At 42.2% G+C, this 12,911-nt stretch overlaps 1 protein-coding gene across 1 annotated transcript; it reads right to left on the reverse strand.

The window, feature by feature from the left end:
• Positions 1-1,921: 1,921 nt before the first annotated feature.
• Positions 1,922-9,730, reverse strand: LOC136855196 (protein enabled homolog). Its single transcript, XM_067132102.1, has 5 exons — positions 9,725-9,730; positions 8,909-9,012; positions 4,070-4,433; positions 3,403-3,523; positions 1,922-2,808 (listed from the first exon to the last, which is right to left on the reverse strand). Exons 1-5 carry the CDS (start codon positions 9,728-9,730, stop codon positions 1,922-1,924), a joined length of 1,482 nt encoding a protein of 493 aa, XP_066988203.1.
• Between the last annotated feature and the right edge of the window lie 3,181 nt (positions 9,731-12,911).

Here is a 12,911-nt window from a genome sequence, read left to right on the forward strand (position 1 = left end):
AGACAAACAACGCAAAATGGTACCCAATGGGCAGGCTCATTAAATATATACAGAGAGCAATACTGCAGTGATTGGCAACAAGCAAGCTAATTAATAAGGGGCCAATGTACAATACAATTATTCCCGTTATAATAATAATAACCTGGGTTAGGCCAAAATTACATTAAAGGGTTCTTCGTTAATTGCTGCAAAGGATTGAACTCCAGGATGGGGAAAAATAATTCATATAAAATTTGGCAGGGCCACAACGTACTTCAGGAATCGGACTGCAACCAGGAATATTTTCAGGATTTGAAAGGCAGTCAGAATTATCGGACACAGGGCACAATGGAGTGGCTGGTCTCTCCTGTAAGAGAGGTTCTGGATTAGAAACGGCGGCATGCACTGAAGGAAATGGAATCCCCGTATAAAATGTTACACATTGCACACGTTAAATATTAATCACAGATAATTATAAGGAAATCACGTAAGCACAGTATGGGAATCGTAATTGATTGGGCTTTTGACACAGGAACACGTGCTCGCAATCACACAAAGAGAAAATTTAAACACTTGTATTACTTGGCCTAAATTGCCCTTAAGTTGCACTGGGGAAGGGATAACGGGATGATTATCACGGGATCTTTACTGAAATTCAAGGCACATTAAGGGCGAGATATGGGAGGCCGAGCAGGACTCTTAACAAGGGAAAATTGCTTTGTGGAGGAAGGAGTTAAAGTTTAAATGAATGGGAAATTTAAGGGGTTTTTAAGTGGAAGGTAAAGGGCTGGTTTACTGACTATTTGCGATGTACGAACCTTGTCTGATAATTGCGGTGCCAAACAATAGACTCGGCCATTCGTCGATGATAGTTTCAACCAGCTTAAGCGGAGAAGATGGGTGATAGCTTCTGCCCAGTACTGAGATGAGAATGCGTCTGCTCTTCCAAAGCCAGTGGCGTCTTGTAGGGGCCTCATCTTTAGTCCGACATTCCTGCAAACACGCCAAGACAACCAGCAAAGAGGGCAGAAGAAAAGCATCCTTAAATATTAATTACTTAGAGGTTAAGGTCCTACCTGGCGGCTAGTCCCACTATGCCTATTATCCCTTCCCAGGTGCTAACTACTCCCACATCACAAGATGGGGGTGAAGAGGGGGGGAAGGGAGGCCTATCTGCTACCCACTGGTGCTAACAGCTCTGATCTGGTTCAAACTATGCTTGTTTCTGCCCGTCACCCACCAATTTTCCCGGCCCGACAGTCAAATGAATAGCAGACTGCATTTCAAAATTAATGATGCATGGGCATCTACATGAGGGAGGAATATATCCTTGACAGGTCCCCCCTTTGGAAAGGCCTTCACACCCTTCCGGGGGTGAGGGTCTTAGCTAATTCCTCCCGACTGGCAGCCCGTGACCCTACATAAGGTGTATTGTGGCACTGAAACATCTAAAGGAACCTACCTAACTGCTAAGAGGGGTTCTGAATTGGCTAATTTACAGGCCTAACCTACCTAAGGGTACAGATACAGCTACTAACTGGCTATGATGAGAGGAGAAATCTACGCCTAGACAAACGCACACAGTCAACACCTAACCCACGACTCTAGCAGTGAATGAGCAGGCACTAACGAATGGCACGCACTGAGTTATGATCGGCACTACACTTTACGATTAACACACAACAAATTGAAACATAACTAACCTGAAGGGTAATTCACAATGTATGATTAAGTAATGTATCAGTTTGAGTCTAGAGTGGGTTGGAAGGAGGTTAGTGGAAAAGGGTTAGTAGTACAAAGGCCTAAGTGGTTAATGGTTAATGCTACGGGATCAGAGGTCACACAGGCTACCTTCTCTGGGCAGGTGCCAGGATCGCTCTGAGATGGAAGCGGCACTGTGCCAACAGGCACAAGTGCCAAGAGAGCTTATGGCTCTGATTCGCTAAGAGGATTTCTTCCGTCCCTTCTTCTTCTTTGGGGGCCTCCAGGGTCTGGCTAGGCCATTCCGAGGGGGCAATGAGGGTGCTGACTCTAAAGAACGGCCAGGAGTGCCATCAGGAGCAGGATCAAGGGCAGCCTCAGGGGCTACGGGCTGGTCTCCTACTTCAGCTGCTGCGACAACCATCGTGGGAAGAGCATCAGCTTCTGCGTCCTGGCTGGACAGTTCCTGGTCGACCAGAAAAGAGGCAATGCCCAGGCCTGCCAGAGGGTCGTCCACGGCAGGTAGAAGAGAGTGGGAAGAAGAAACGTCAGGGGTTGGAGGTTCGCACTGAGCGATGATTATGGTGGTGAGGTTTGGTGGATCTCCCGTAGGAGGATCCGAGTCATGTTCTGGATCCGGCACTGGCACTAACTCGGGGCCAGGCACGGAAAGTACGCTTAGCAGGGAGCATCCAGCCAAGATAGGCGGAGCTTGGCACTGACTAGTGCTTGCAAGTGGCACTGGCAGCGAATTGGTGTCAGACAAAGCTGAAGGGGGACCCAGGGGATCAAGAACCCTCGGTGTCCCAGGCATGGTGTGGGACAGCGATTCCTGTCTTGATGAGAGGGCTGGGCCTCTCGGTTCGGTGGAGTTGGCCGCTGCGCCTAGCCTACTGGGGCACTTCGACCATCTCTCAGAGTGCCCTCTTACATTGCAGGTCCTGCAGCGGTAGTGTGCGAGGTCCCCTTGTGATGAGGGAGTGATTCTTTGGTGGCCATCCGGTCGCGAGATCTGCGGACTAGGCCTGGAATGTGGACGTGGTGGATTAGGTGCTGTCCCTCTTATGCGAATGGAAGGTTTGGCTGATGGCTGCACAGCTGTCACTGTCACAAAGGCTGTGTCCAGATCTGAAGAGGTTGTTGTGGATGTGCTGGTGGAAGCAGTTAGGCAACAGAGTGGTGTGGGGGTGGGACATCCCCAGAGGATGTCTCGTCCAAGCAGGAACTCCACTCAGTGCTTAATTCGCTTGACAATGCCAAGACAGTGAACTTTGTCGCTCCACGCGGTAATCATCCTGAGCTCAACTGTGGGGACGGTCAGGGACTGTTCGTCCACCCAGGTCACAATCCACATGGTGTGCTCCTCTACCTTGGCACTGGCTGGCACTTGGGCCCGATCGATCAGACTAATGTCTGAGCCAATGTCGGCAGTAGTTGGCAGGTGCACTGGTGGGCTGGAACCATCCAGAGAAGCCACTGAGACGGACTGTGTCCAGACCCTCTCAGGGTGAGTTCTCTCCAGCGGCTCAGCTAAGGAGGCGGTGGCACTAATCATGTTGACGTGCCTGGGTGTGACCACATGTTTTGGGCATGCAGGATACCCTGAAGAAGAGTGTCCTGAAGCTCCACAGTCTCGGCAGGGGCCCTGGTGATATGTTGATTTCCCGGCAGTGACGGTGTGCTGGGAAGACGGTGTTGAATTAGGCAGAGAGGAAGACTGACGGTTGTTGGTAGGCTGCCGAGGGTTGTTGCCCTGCTGATTGCTATCTTTGTAGCGGCAATCTGTTTCGTTATGGCCGTACTTTTTACATATGGGGCACGGAGGTTTGTTAGGCGGGCCATTCTGTGAGCGATTGAAACCCGAGAGGTGTCCGGGTGGCACTATTTTGCGCGACAAGGTGCTGTGGGAGGGATTGTATGTCTCCCAGGCATCAGCTAAGCGGCAGGCTTCCTTGAGAGTGGCTGGCTGCTTATCACTAAGATACACAGCCAGAGGCCTGGGCACACACTGGAAGAGGTCCTCCAGCATGGTCCAGTTGAACAAATCATCAAAAGTTTTGCACTGCATAGACTCAAACCAGCGGGTCCCAGCTTGGGTCTTGTGACAGGCCCATTCTGTCCAGAACCAGCTGATGTTCTTAGCCATACCTCGGAATCATTGTCTCCACCTCTCAGGGGTTATTTCATACGCCTTAGTGATGGCCTCACGGACGGCAGCCACGTCCCCTCGTTGATCTCTTTCCAGGTCTCGGTGGGCAGCCTTAGCCTACCCGTCCAGGTGCTTGGTAAGCAGCAAGGCCCTCTCAGCCAGGCTGACGTCATAGGTCTCAAAGAGGAATTCGATCTCTTCGAGCCATTGTTCCAGCTCGTCTTCAGTCCATTTTCCCACAAGGTTATTGACAGTCGACAGAAAGGCATTTAGTGCAGATGGAGTGGGGCTAGAGGCTTGTTGTGCTGCTAAAGCTTCAGCGCTCTCCTTCTTGGCTCTCTCCAACTCGAGCTCCCTGTCCTTGAGGGCTAGTTCATACTGTCTCCTCCGCTCCTCTCTTTCTTCTTCTTCTCTCCGCTGCTCGGCTTCTTGCTGTCTTCTCCGCTCCTCTCTTTCTTCTTTTTCTCTCCGCTGCTCGACTCCTTTCGCTGCTCTTTCTCTTCTCTCTCTCGGCTCTGTTTTCTTCTTTCTTCTCTCCTGCTCGGTTCGGCTTCTTGCTGCTTTTCTGTTCTTCTTCTTCTTCACACTTTCTCTTCTCAGCAATCTGTTCTCTTACAAACTTTTGAAGGGCCTGGCCCGAAAGACCGTCCTCCTTCCCTATATTCCTAAAATATTGGTGCTCCTCAGTTGACATGTTGCTGATGGGGAAGGGGTGCTGAGTGAGTTAACTGGGTGTTCCCAGAGGAAAAGGTTTGTGACAATGAGGAAGTGTCCTTAGATTATTGGCACTTCAGTGAGTGGCACCTTTGAATGAGGTGGCACTGTCGATGAGTGTGCCATGCGAAGGTCACACTAGGGGAAATCGTTCCTGAAGGAAGTCTGAGTCCTTATGGGCAGATACGCTAGTAAATGGAGTGGTCCTGAAGGCTCTATGGTCCTTATGGGCAGGATGCACTGTTAATGAGGTGTTCCTGAAGGAGCCACGGTCCTTATGGGTGGAAACACTGGTTGTATGGCACTCTGTTTCTTCAATACAGGTGCAATGGCTTATAAGAGGTTGCTTTGGTTGGGTGGCACTGTGGTGCCGGTGCGCTCCATGGAGCAATGCAAAATGTCAGTGCATGAATTGGCACTGAAGGTGAGGTACTCTGCCTGAGCAGAAGGTAAGTAGGGAGTAAAAGGTAAATGAGAAACTCCAGCAGAAGGGAAGAGAAAAGGAAAGTGAAAGGAGAAAGATAAGTGCTTCAGTGATTGGGTGCTTAGCAGTGCCGCAGATTAGTGGCACTGAGAGAAATGGAAACTGGATGTGACACAAGTGGGTAGCTAGTTATAAGAACTAGAGGGCGCCGCCTGACATGAGGACAGGTAGGATACGAGAGATGCACACAATGTGCAGTTTTAGCACTTGCAACAAGCAAATGTAAGATAAGATATACCCCACGCCTGCACTCCAGTTGGAAAAGGCGTAACGAGATAGATATACATGCGCTTTATAGCGTACGATAAATTAATTATCTGAGCTGAAGCACTTGAAAAGAAAAAGCTGTTCTGCGCGATTATTCGCTAAACGCAAGTGCTCATACTGAACGCACTGTGCATAGGATAAAATTTTACTGGGTAATGAATTTGAAATTCTGGATTAAGTATTAAGAGAATTCTTTGTATCTGCTTTTATGATTTGTGAGTTGGTTCCCAAACTCGTAAATGAATTTTGTCAGTACCGTGTTAAGGTGAAAGGATACGCGAGGGAAAAAAATTTCTCTCTCTCTCGGTGAGCGTTGTGTAATGGAACGTATTTGTTATGAAATTTGTTAAAGTGGTTTTCTTTTAGGCTCAAGAGAAAATACAGTCTTTTGCGGAATTACATTACGGTAAGGCTTCTTTTGCAATGAACTTTGAGTATTTACATAATTTCTACTGTCTCGCACGCATCAAAAGCCATGGTATGGTACGCAAAGGGTGTTTCAAATTGTTTCACAGAGTTTCCCGGGTTACGTTAAGGCACACATGGAGGAAGCTCGTTCTGTGAACGAACGTTGTGGGACTGCTGCGCTCGTGGCAACAGCTGATCACGTAGGGAATGAAATGAAATTGAAAGGCAAACGCTCCTTCTTCAGTAATTCGGGTTTTGGATGAAAAGGGGAATCTTTTAACGTTAAACCATCAACAATGTCTTTTCTTTAACTTTACTTTAATATACGCTGGGAGGGTCGTTAAATAACTACACTCGGGAATGTTTTCTTTACTGCTACGACAATGGAATGGTTTGCGCATGCGCCAACTTGAATAGGCCGCTTGCTGGCTCGTAGTGTAAATGCTGGATACCGCTACGCGGTTTCCTGTGAGCTACTGGTTATCTCAAAATTTATCACTGACCAAAAAATGTACACTTTCTTTGCCGTAAATATTCCGAAATAAACTCTTAGCTACTGGTCCTAGCTTACACATGCAAACTTCCCTAACTACACACTCCCTAATTCCTAAGTGGCAACTCACACCCTGTCCCTACAATTTGGAGATTTTGCGGGTGGACACTTCGCGCTGACCTATCTGTTTCCGCTAACATAAAACCCTATACTTTCTCCTGTGTTTTGGATGCTTGTAAAGATACAAGAATTGTTGCATTTCATTAAAGAAATATTAATATCACTTCTCTTATTTCCTTAATGTTAGAAACATGCAAATACACTCTTTACCAACGTCCTCCGCTCCGATCGCTCCTGTGCCCTTTGAATAATGAAATTATTACCGTAAATTTAAAATAATTGATTATATATTCCTGGTTTTTTCTCTAGTATAGCTTAATAGCGAGGCTAATTAACGCTAATATGACTAGATCCTGACAAGTGGTTGTCACTGTCATAAACTGGCCGTCTTGGTTGGGGAGAGAATTGAACAAATTTAAAACTTATGACTGCAAAGGAACCAAGGGCGCCCAGATTATGAACAAAGGAAAAGTTATTTGAAACTTACCTTAGATTTTCCTTGGTTTTACAATTGAATGAGTAAGGTCGCCATTTGGAATTAGAATTCTTTTACAAATTAAATGGGTTTATTTACAGAGATTTAGTAAATCAACAAGGAGACAAACAACGCAAAATGGTACCCAATGGGCAGGCTCGTTAAATGTATACAGAGAGCAATACTGCAGTGATTGGCAACAAGCAAGGTAATTAATAAGGGGCCAATGTACAATACAATTATTCCCGTTATAATAATAATAACCTGGGTTAGGCCAAAATTACATTAAAGGGTTCTTCGTTAATTGCTGCAAAGGATTGAACTCCAGGATGGGGAAAAATAATTCATATAAAATTTGGCAGGGCCACAACATACTTCAGGAATCGGACTGCAACCAGGAATATTTTCTGGGTTTGAAAGGTAGTCAGGATTATCGGACAGAGGGTGCAACAGAGTGGCTGGTCTCTCCTGTAAGAGGTTCTGGATTAGAAACGGCGGCACCCACTGAAGGAAGTGGAATTCCCCTACAAAATGTTACACATTGCATATCTTAAATTTTAACTCACCTTCCAGAGTGGGCCACAATTCACCCCACGCGCCCAGCAGATAATTATAAGGAAATCACGTAAGCACAGTATGGCCCACGAGAATTTGTGTCTCGGCTGTTTCTCTCGATCGTAATTGATTGGGCTTTTAACACAAGAACACGTGCTCGCAATCACACAAAGAGGAAATTTAAACACTTGTATTACTTTGCCTAAATTGCCTCATCTTTAGTCCGACATTCCTGCAAACACGTCAAGACAACCAGCAAAGAGAGCAGAGGAAAAGCATCCTTAAATATTAATTACTTAGAGGTTAAGGTCCTACCTGGCGGCTAGTCCCAATATGCCTGTTAACCCTTCCCAGGGTACTCCCACATCACGTGATGGGGGAGAAGGGGAGTTGAATCTGCTACCCACTGGTGGTAACAGAACTGATCTGGTTCAAACTTGCTTGTTTCTGCCTGTCGCCCGCCACCCAGCCCGACAGTCAAATGAATAGGACTGCATTTCAAAATTATTGATGTACATCTACATGGGCATCTACATATAAATATTCTTGATTATATATATATATATATATATATATATATATATATATATATATATATATATATATATATATAATATATATAATATATATATATATATAAAAGAGGGAATGGGTTCTATAGTGACAGAAAAAGGTTTTTCCAAAATGATATAACGTTAGAAATTTATGTATAAAATGCCTATAAAGTTATGGGAAGATTCTACAGTGCTAAAACTTTTTTTCCAAAAGGATAAAACTTTGTTTAAAGGTGTACCTTTAATGTAAATTTTGTGTAAAATACGCAATAAACACAAATACCTACAGGCGTTAGAGGAACTTTTGGATGTAAACAGAAAGTCAACTCTAACTTATTAATATGGAGAAGGAGAATAACACCATTACAAGCAACTGAAAATTGTGAGGTTTTCGAAACTTCATGCAAGAATGACCAACAATGTGAGGACAATACCTTTCTTATGAGTTTCAGAGGCCATAGAAACTGGGAAGCTTAATATTATTCAGTTTACTTTTAAAAAGTGATAGCAGGTGTTTTTATATATTGCTAACTGTCCCCTTTAAAAACATGACGACACTTGAAATCTTAAAAGAAAAATAATTCAATAAAAACTCAAATAACAAGATCCTATAAAATTAGGTAATTATATAGAAAATAAAAAAAATAATAATTATTAGTATGAATAATGTAAAATCTGGGCCATTCTATACGTCACATACAAAAACAGTTCCTTTAAAATTCTATTCAAATCACAATACAGTAAAAAAAATTTAAGCTACCCGATTTAAGACACAAAAACACTAACCTCAAGATCCCACAGTCTTCCATAACGATCAGTCAGGGAAGGTTCTTGGGGTCTTCAGTATTTAAAGCGGCTGTTGTAGTTTGCACAGTTTTTATTAAGCACTAAAATCAACTACCAATGTGTTGTTAAACCAATGAAAGCATTGTGAAATGAAAAATAAAAACATCACGCATCTAAAATCCTTCAGAATCACTAGTTTCATCTTCTGAGGAAGAGAACTTGCCTAACACACTCAGTCCCAATATTTACACTGTCGTCATAAGGGACCCTGTCCGAATCCAGTGAATCGTCCTCGGCTTCGCCGTCAGTGCCACACCTATAATGAGCCTAAACCATGAAAGTCAGAGTGAATTTTTGGGGCATTGGCCCTGGTTTTAGCAAGCTTGTTCCAGATTCATGTGTGCGATTTTACTGTGATTCATATGACACCTACTTTTAAACTAAAATTATCACGCTTAGATCTGAACATCCTAACACAAGCTATGCTATTCTATTAAAACATTATACTGCTATAAATTGTGCTGTAAACTTCCTAGAGATCGTTGTATCCTGCATACAGATTTCCTAATACTCCTAAACTCCTGTTGTCGCAATAATTACCATACAAATCTATAAACTATAAAATGATGCAAAGAAAGAAAATATTCATTTCCAATCGAGTGAGAACTGACAACATAAAAAAACTTCTAGATATTCGACATTTTACTTAAACTTACACGTAATCCCCAGCAAGCAGAGTTCATATTTAATCATTCCCTTACCTTTTTAGGCAATGCAAACCGAACGTAGAACATAAAAAAGAGGAAAAGTAATAAAAAAAAAAATCCCAATTGCCTCTGACTCCACGGGTGAAATTCTGTCCTATCCTTCTATTCACACTGATCTCTCATAATCTTCCCATTTTATTTTTTTTATTAGCTTCCTTTTTAGTTTAAATTGCCTCATCTCTATTCATTTCAACGTATTTGGAAAAAATGTGGCATTCCCATATGGTGTTTTGTACTTCACTTACATCCTATAATATACCTCCTTATTTTACCCTCATGCTTCCTAAACCGTACTCTATCTACCTGAAAGCTGCAGAACCTATCCTTCTCTCCATCTCTTATTTTCGTCCATCCTACCCTTCCTATTACTTCCTTTTCCTCCTCGAAATCCTTCCTCACTCTTCCTCCCTTCGTCCTCCTCACTCTTGGCTCCGTATGGACCAACTCCTGCGTTACCCTCGCGGAAAGGCCAAAGAAATTCGGCGGACAATGCAAGAGAACCGATTCACACGTACAGCTGCCGAATTTCATTTCGAGTCGGGGAAGGAGACTGAACTCATTTTGCTCTCTCTCTCTCTCTCTCTCTCTCTCTCTCTCTCTCTCTCTCTCTCTCTCTCTCTCATGTCTGTAGAAATGGCATCGAGATAAAGAGAGTGGGAACCAGTTAAAAGGTTTCCTTTTATCTAACGAAGGACAAATTGGATAATTATTCTCGTTTGAGTAATTAATCAGTTATATAACAGGCTCTCTCTCTCTCTCTCTCTCTCTCTCTCTCTCTCTCTCTCTCTCTCTCTCTCTCTTACGTCTGTATAAACAGCACAGAGATAAATGGAATGTGAACCAGGTAACAGGTTCTATTTTATCTAGAAGAAGACGTATAGGAAATTAATTCCCGTTAGAGCAACAAATCATTCACAAAACGTGAAGAACAAATAGAATTTAATCCATTTAACTGGACGGAGACTTGACAGTTAAGGGTATATCCTTTTGACATCGTTTGTCACACAAAGACCAAAGCGTATATGAAGAATTTCTCATGAGATTTAGTTGCAAGGGGAAATAAAAATATTAGAAGAATTTCTCATGAAAACCTGACAGTCTAAGAACTGCCCTTGTGATTTAGTTGCAAAGGAAATAAAAAATATTAGAACTGCTTTATATATATTTTACTATATATATGATATAAACCTATATAGTCTAAGAACTGCCATACACACACACAGTTCTATATATATATATATATATATATATATATATATATATATATATATATATATATATATATATATATATATATATATATATATATATATATATATATATATATATATATATATATATATATATATATATATATATATATATATATTCTTCTATTTCCAAAGAAGTTTCAAACGAACCAATAAGAAACATCGTTCATTCCGAATTAGTTGTGGAATCAATTCTAAACGAGACATTCAGGAAATACGAAGGTGAACGAAGGAGAGAGAAAGGACGGTTGTGATTAAGCTGATTTGTCCCTCTCCCAAATGATGGTCAGAGGAAAGGAATTTGGGGCGAGGGAGAAATTTATTGCCCTCAATACCTATTGAAGGGTAGGGATGATGTGTTCAAATATTGCATGGAAATATTAGCTTTCCTGGGGAGAGAGAGAGAGAGAGAGAGAGAGAGAGAGAGAGAGAATTGAGATTGACTGTGATTTCCCTTGAACATAAAATCATTTGTGCTTTAACAAATCTGAATATTTATTACAAATATTGTTGTATAAACATTATACTTTTAAGTGAAAATATTGACAGTATTTATTCAGTATTTTGTAATGTATATAAAAGCAAAGCCTTTTTCAGAAGGATTGAGCCGCAGAGATACAAATCAAGTGCTTTTTACGCCTCTCTGAAGCGTCTGGCGGCAATATAACATTTCCTGCCCAAAATTACAAATGATCACGATTCAGAATCAAAGGAGAATTGCAGTCGAGGACAAGAAGAAACAAGTAAAAAATGCGCCGAATTTTCTTCGGCGCAATCGAGTTTTCTGTACAGACGCTACAGCGCATAATCAATGCCACCGAAAATAGATCTATCTTTCGGTGGTCTCGGTATGATGCTGCATGTGCCGCGGCCCATGAAAATTTTACCATGGCCCGGTGGTGGCCTATCCTATATCGTTGCCAGAAGCACGATTATGGCTAACTTTAATCTCAAATAGTATAAAAACTATTAAGGAGGCTAGAGGGCTGCAATTTGGTATGTTTGATGATTGGAGGGTGGATGATCAACATACCAATTTGCAGTCCTCTAGCCCCAGTAGTTTTTAAGATCTGAGGGCGGACATGAAGAGTTCGAACAGAAAAATGTGAGAACGGACGGACAAAACCGGCACAATAGTTTTCTTTTACAGAAAACTAAAAATGAACCATTTTGACGGAGAAAATAGAATTGCAACGCTACCGCTGTTGGCAAATGAATGAAATAAATGATTTGTTCTGTAAAATCTGTTTGCAACGGTAATCTTTTAAGTTTGGATGTTTGAATGCCTTGGAAATAGACATTACTCTCAGGAAAATATATTTGTATTCAGTTCAAATAAACTGCAGTTTAAATTGCTGAATAAATGTAATTTTTTTTTATAAATTCCAAGGCATTATATCTTTACATATTATGAGTTGAAGCCATCGAAATAAAGTTTTACACAACTGAAAATTATTTTTTTTATATTTTATGTGTGTTGAGTTTACGTTATTTAACCAAATTATTCCAGATTTAATACACCCTTATGCAATTCTAATAAATACTGATTTTATCTTATTTATCTAATTCCGTTTCCTGTATATCTCGAAATGCATACATCACAAACTAAGATTAAACTGTACACTTTACATAATTTCTTTTATATCTCCCAATATATTCATCTTTTCCGATGCTTGCCTGAGCAAATATCAGGCATCAAAAGAACTTACATAAACACTCATGAGGCGAGTTCTAAGTATAGCACACGCTTCTGTATAGTTTCCTCATTCGATGAAAGACCTTTTTTGTCAAAAGCTTTCATTTCGACTTAAGACCTCTTTGTCAAAAGCTTTCATTTCGACGAAAGAGCTCGTAATCGAAGGCTTTCACTCCACCCTTTCGCAATCCGGGTATTTAGGCTCAGATGGAGTTCCCAGATGGAGCAACTTTTGAGTCCGACACCTTTTTCGATTCTTCGTGACGAGCGACATTGCAAAGGGGCCGGAACGCAGCTGAATCAGTGACAGAGAGAGGACAGGATCTCTGTGCAGGAGAGGCGTAAAGCGATATTGAATGACACCGCTGGAACGATCTGGATTCGCCTGCTTCCAGGTGTGCTGAGATGGTAACACAAGGATAACACAGGGAGTAACGTTAAGGCAAGTATTTCTCTCTCTCTCTCTCTCTCTCTCTCTCTCTCTCTCTCTCTACGAGAACCTCCATGTGACTG

This window comes from Macrobrachium rosenbergii, chromosome 31 (genome assembly GCF_040412425.1).
Source record: "Macrobrachium rosenbergii isolate ZJJX-2024 chromosome 31, ASM4041242v1, whole genome shotgun sequence".
In the NCBI taxonomy this organism is placed as follows: Eukaryota; Metazoa; Arthropoda; class Malacostraca; order Decapoda; family Palaemonidae; genus Macrobrachium; species Macrobrachium rosenbergii.

Coding starts and splice junctions, on each gene's coding strand:
- LOC136855196 (XM_067132102.1), bottom strand. Junction 3,524..4,069: donor TGTCGACTGTCAATAACCTT/GTGGGAAAATGG, acceptor AATCGCTCACAG/AATGGCCCGCCTAACAAACC. Junction 2,809..3,402: donor TCGGCAGCCTACCAACAACC/GTCAGTCTTCCT, acceptor CAACCTCTTCAG/ATCTGGACACAGCCTTTGTG.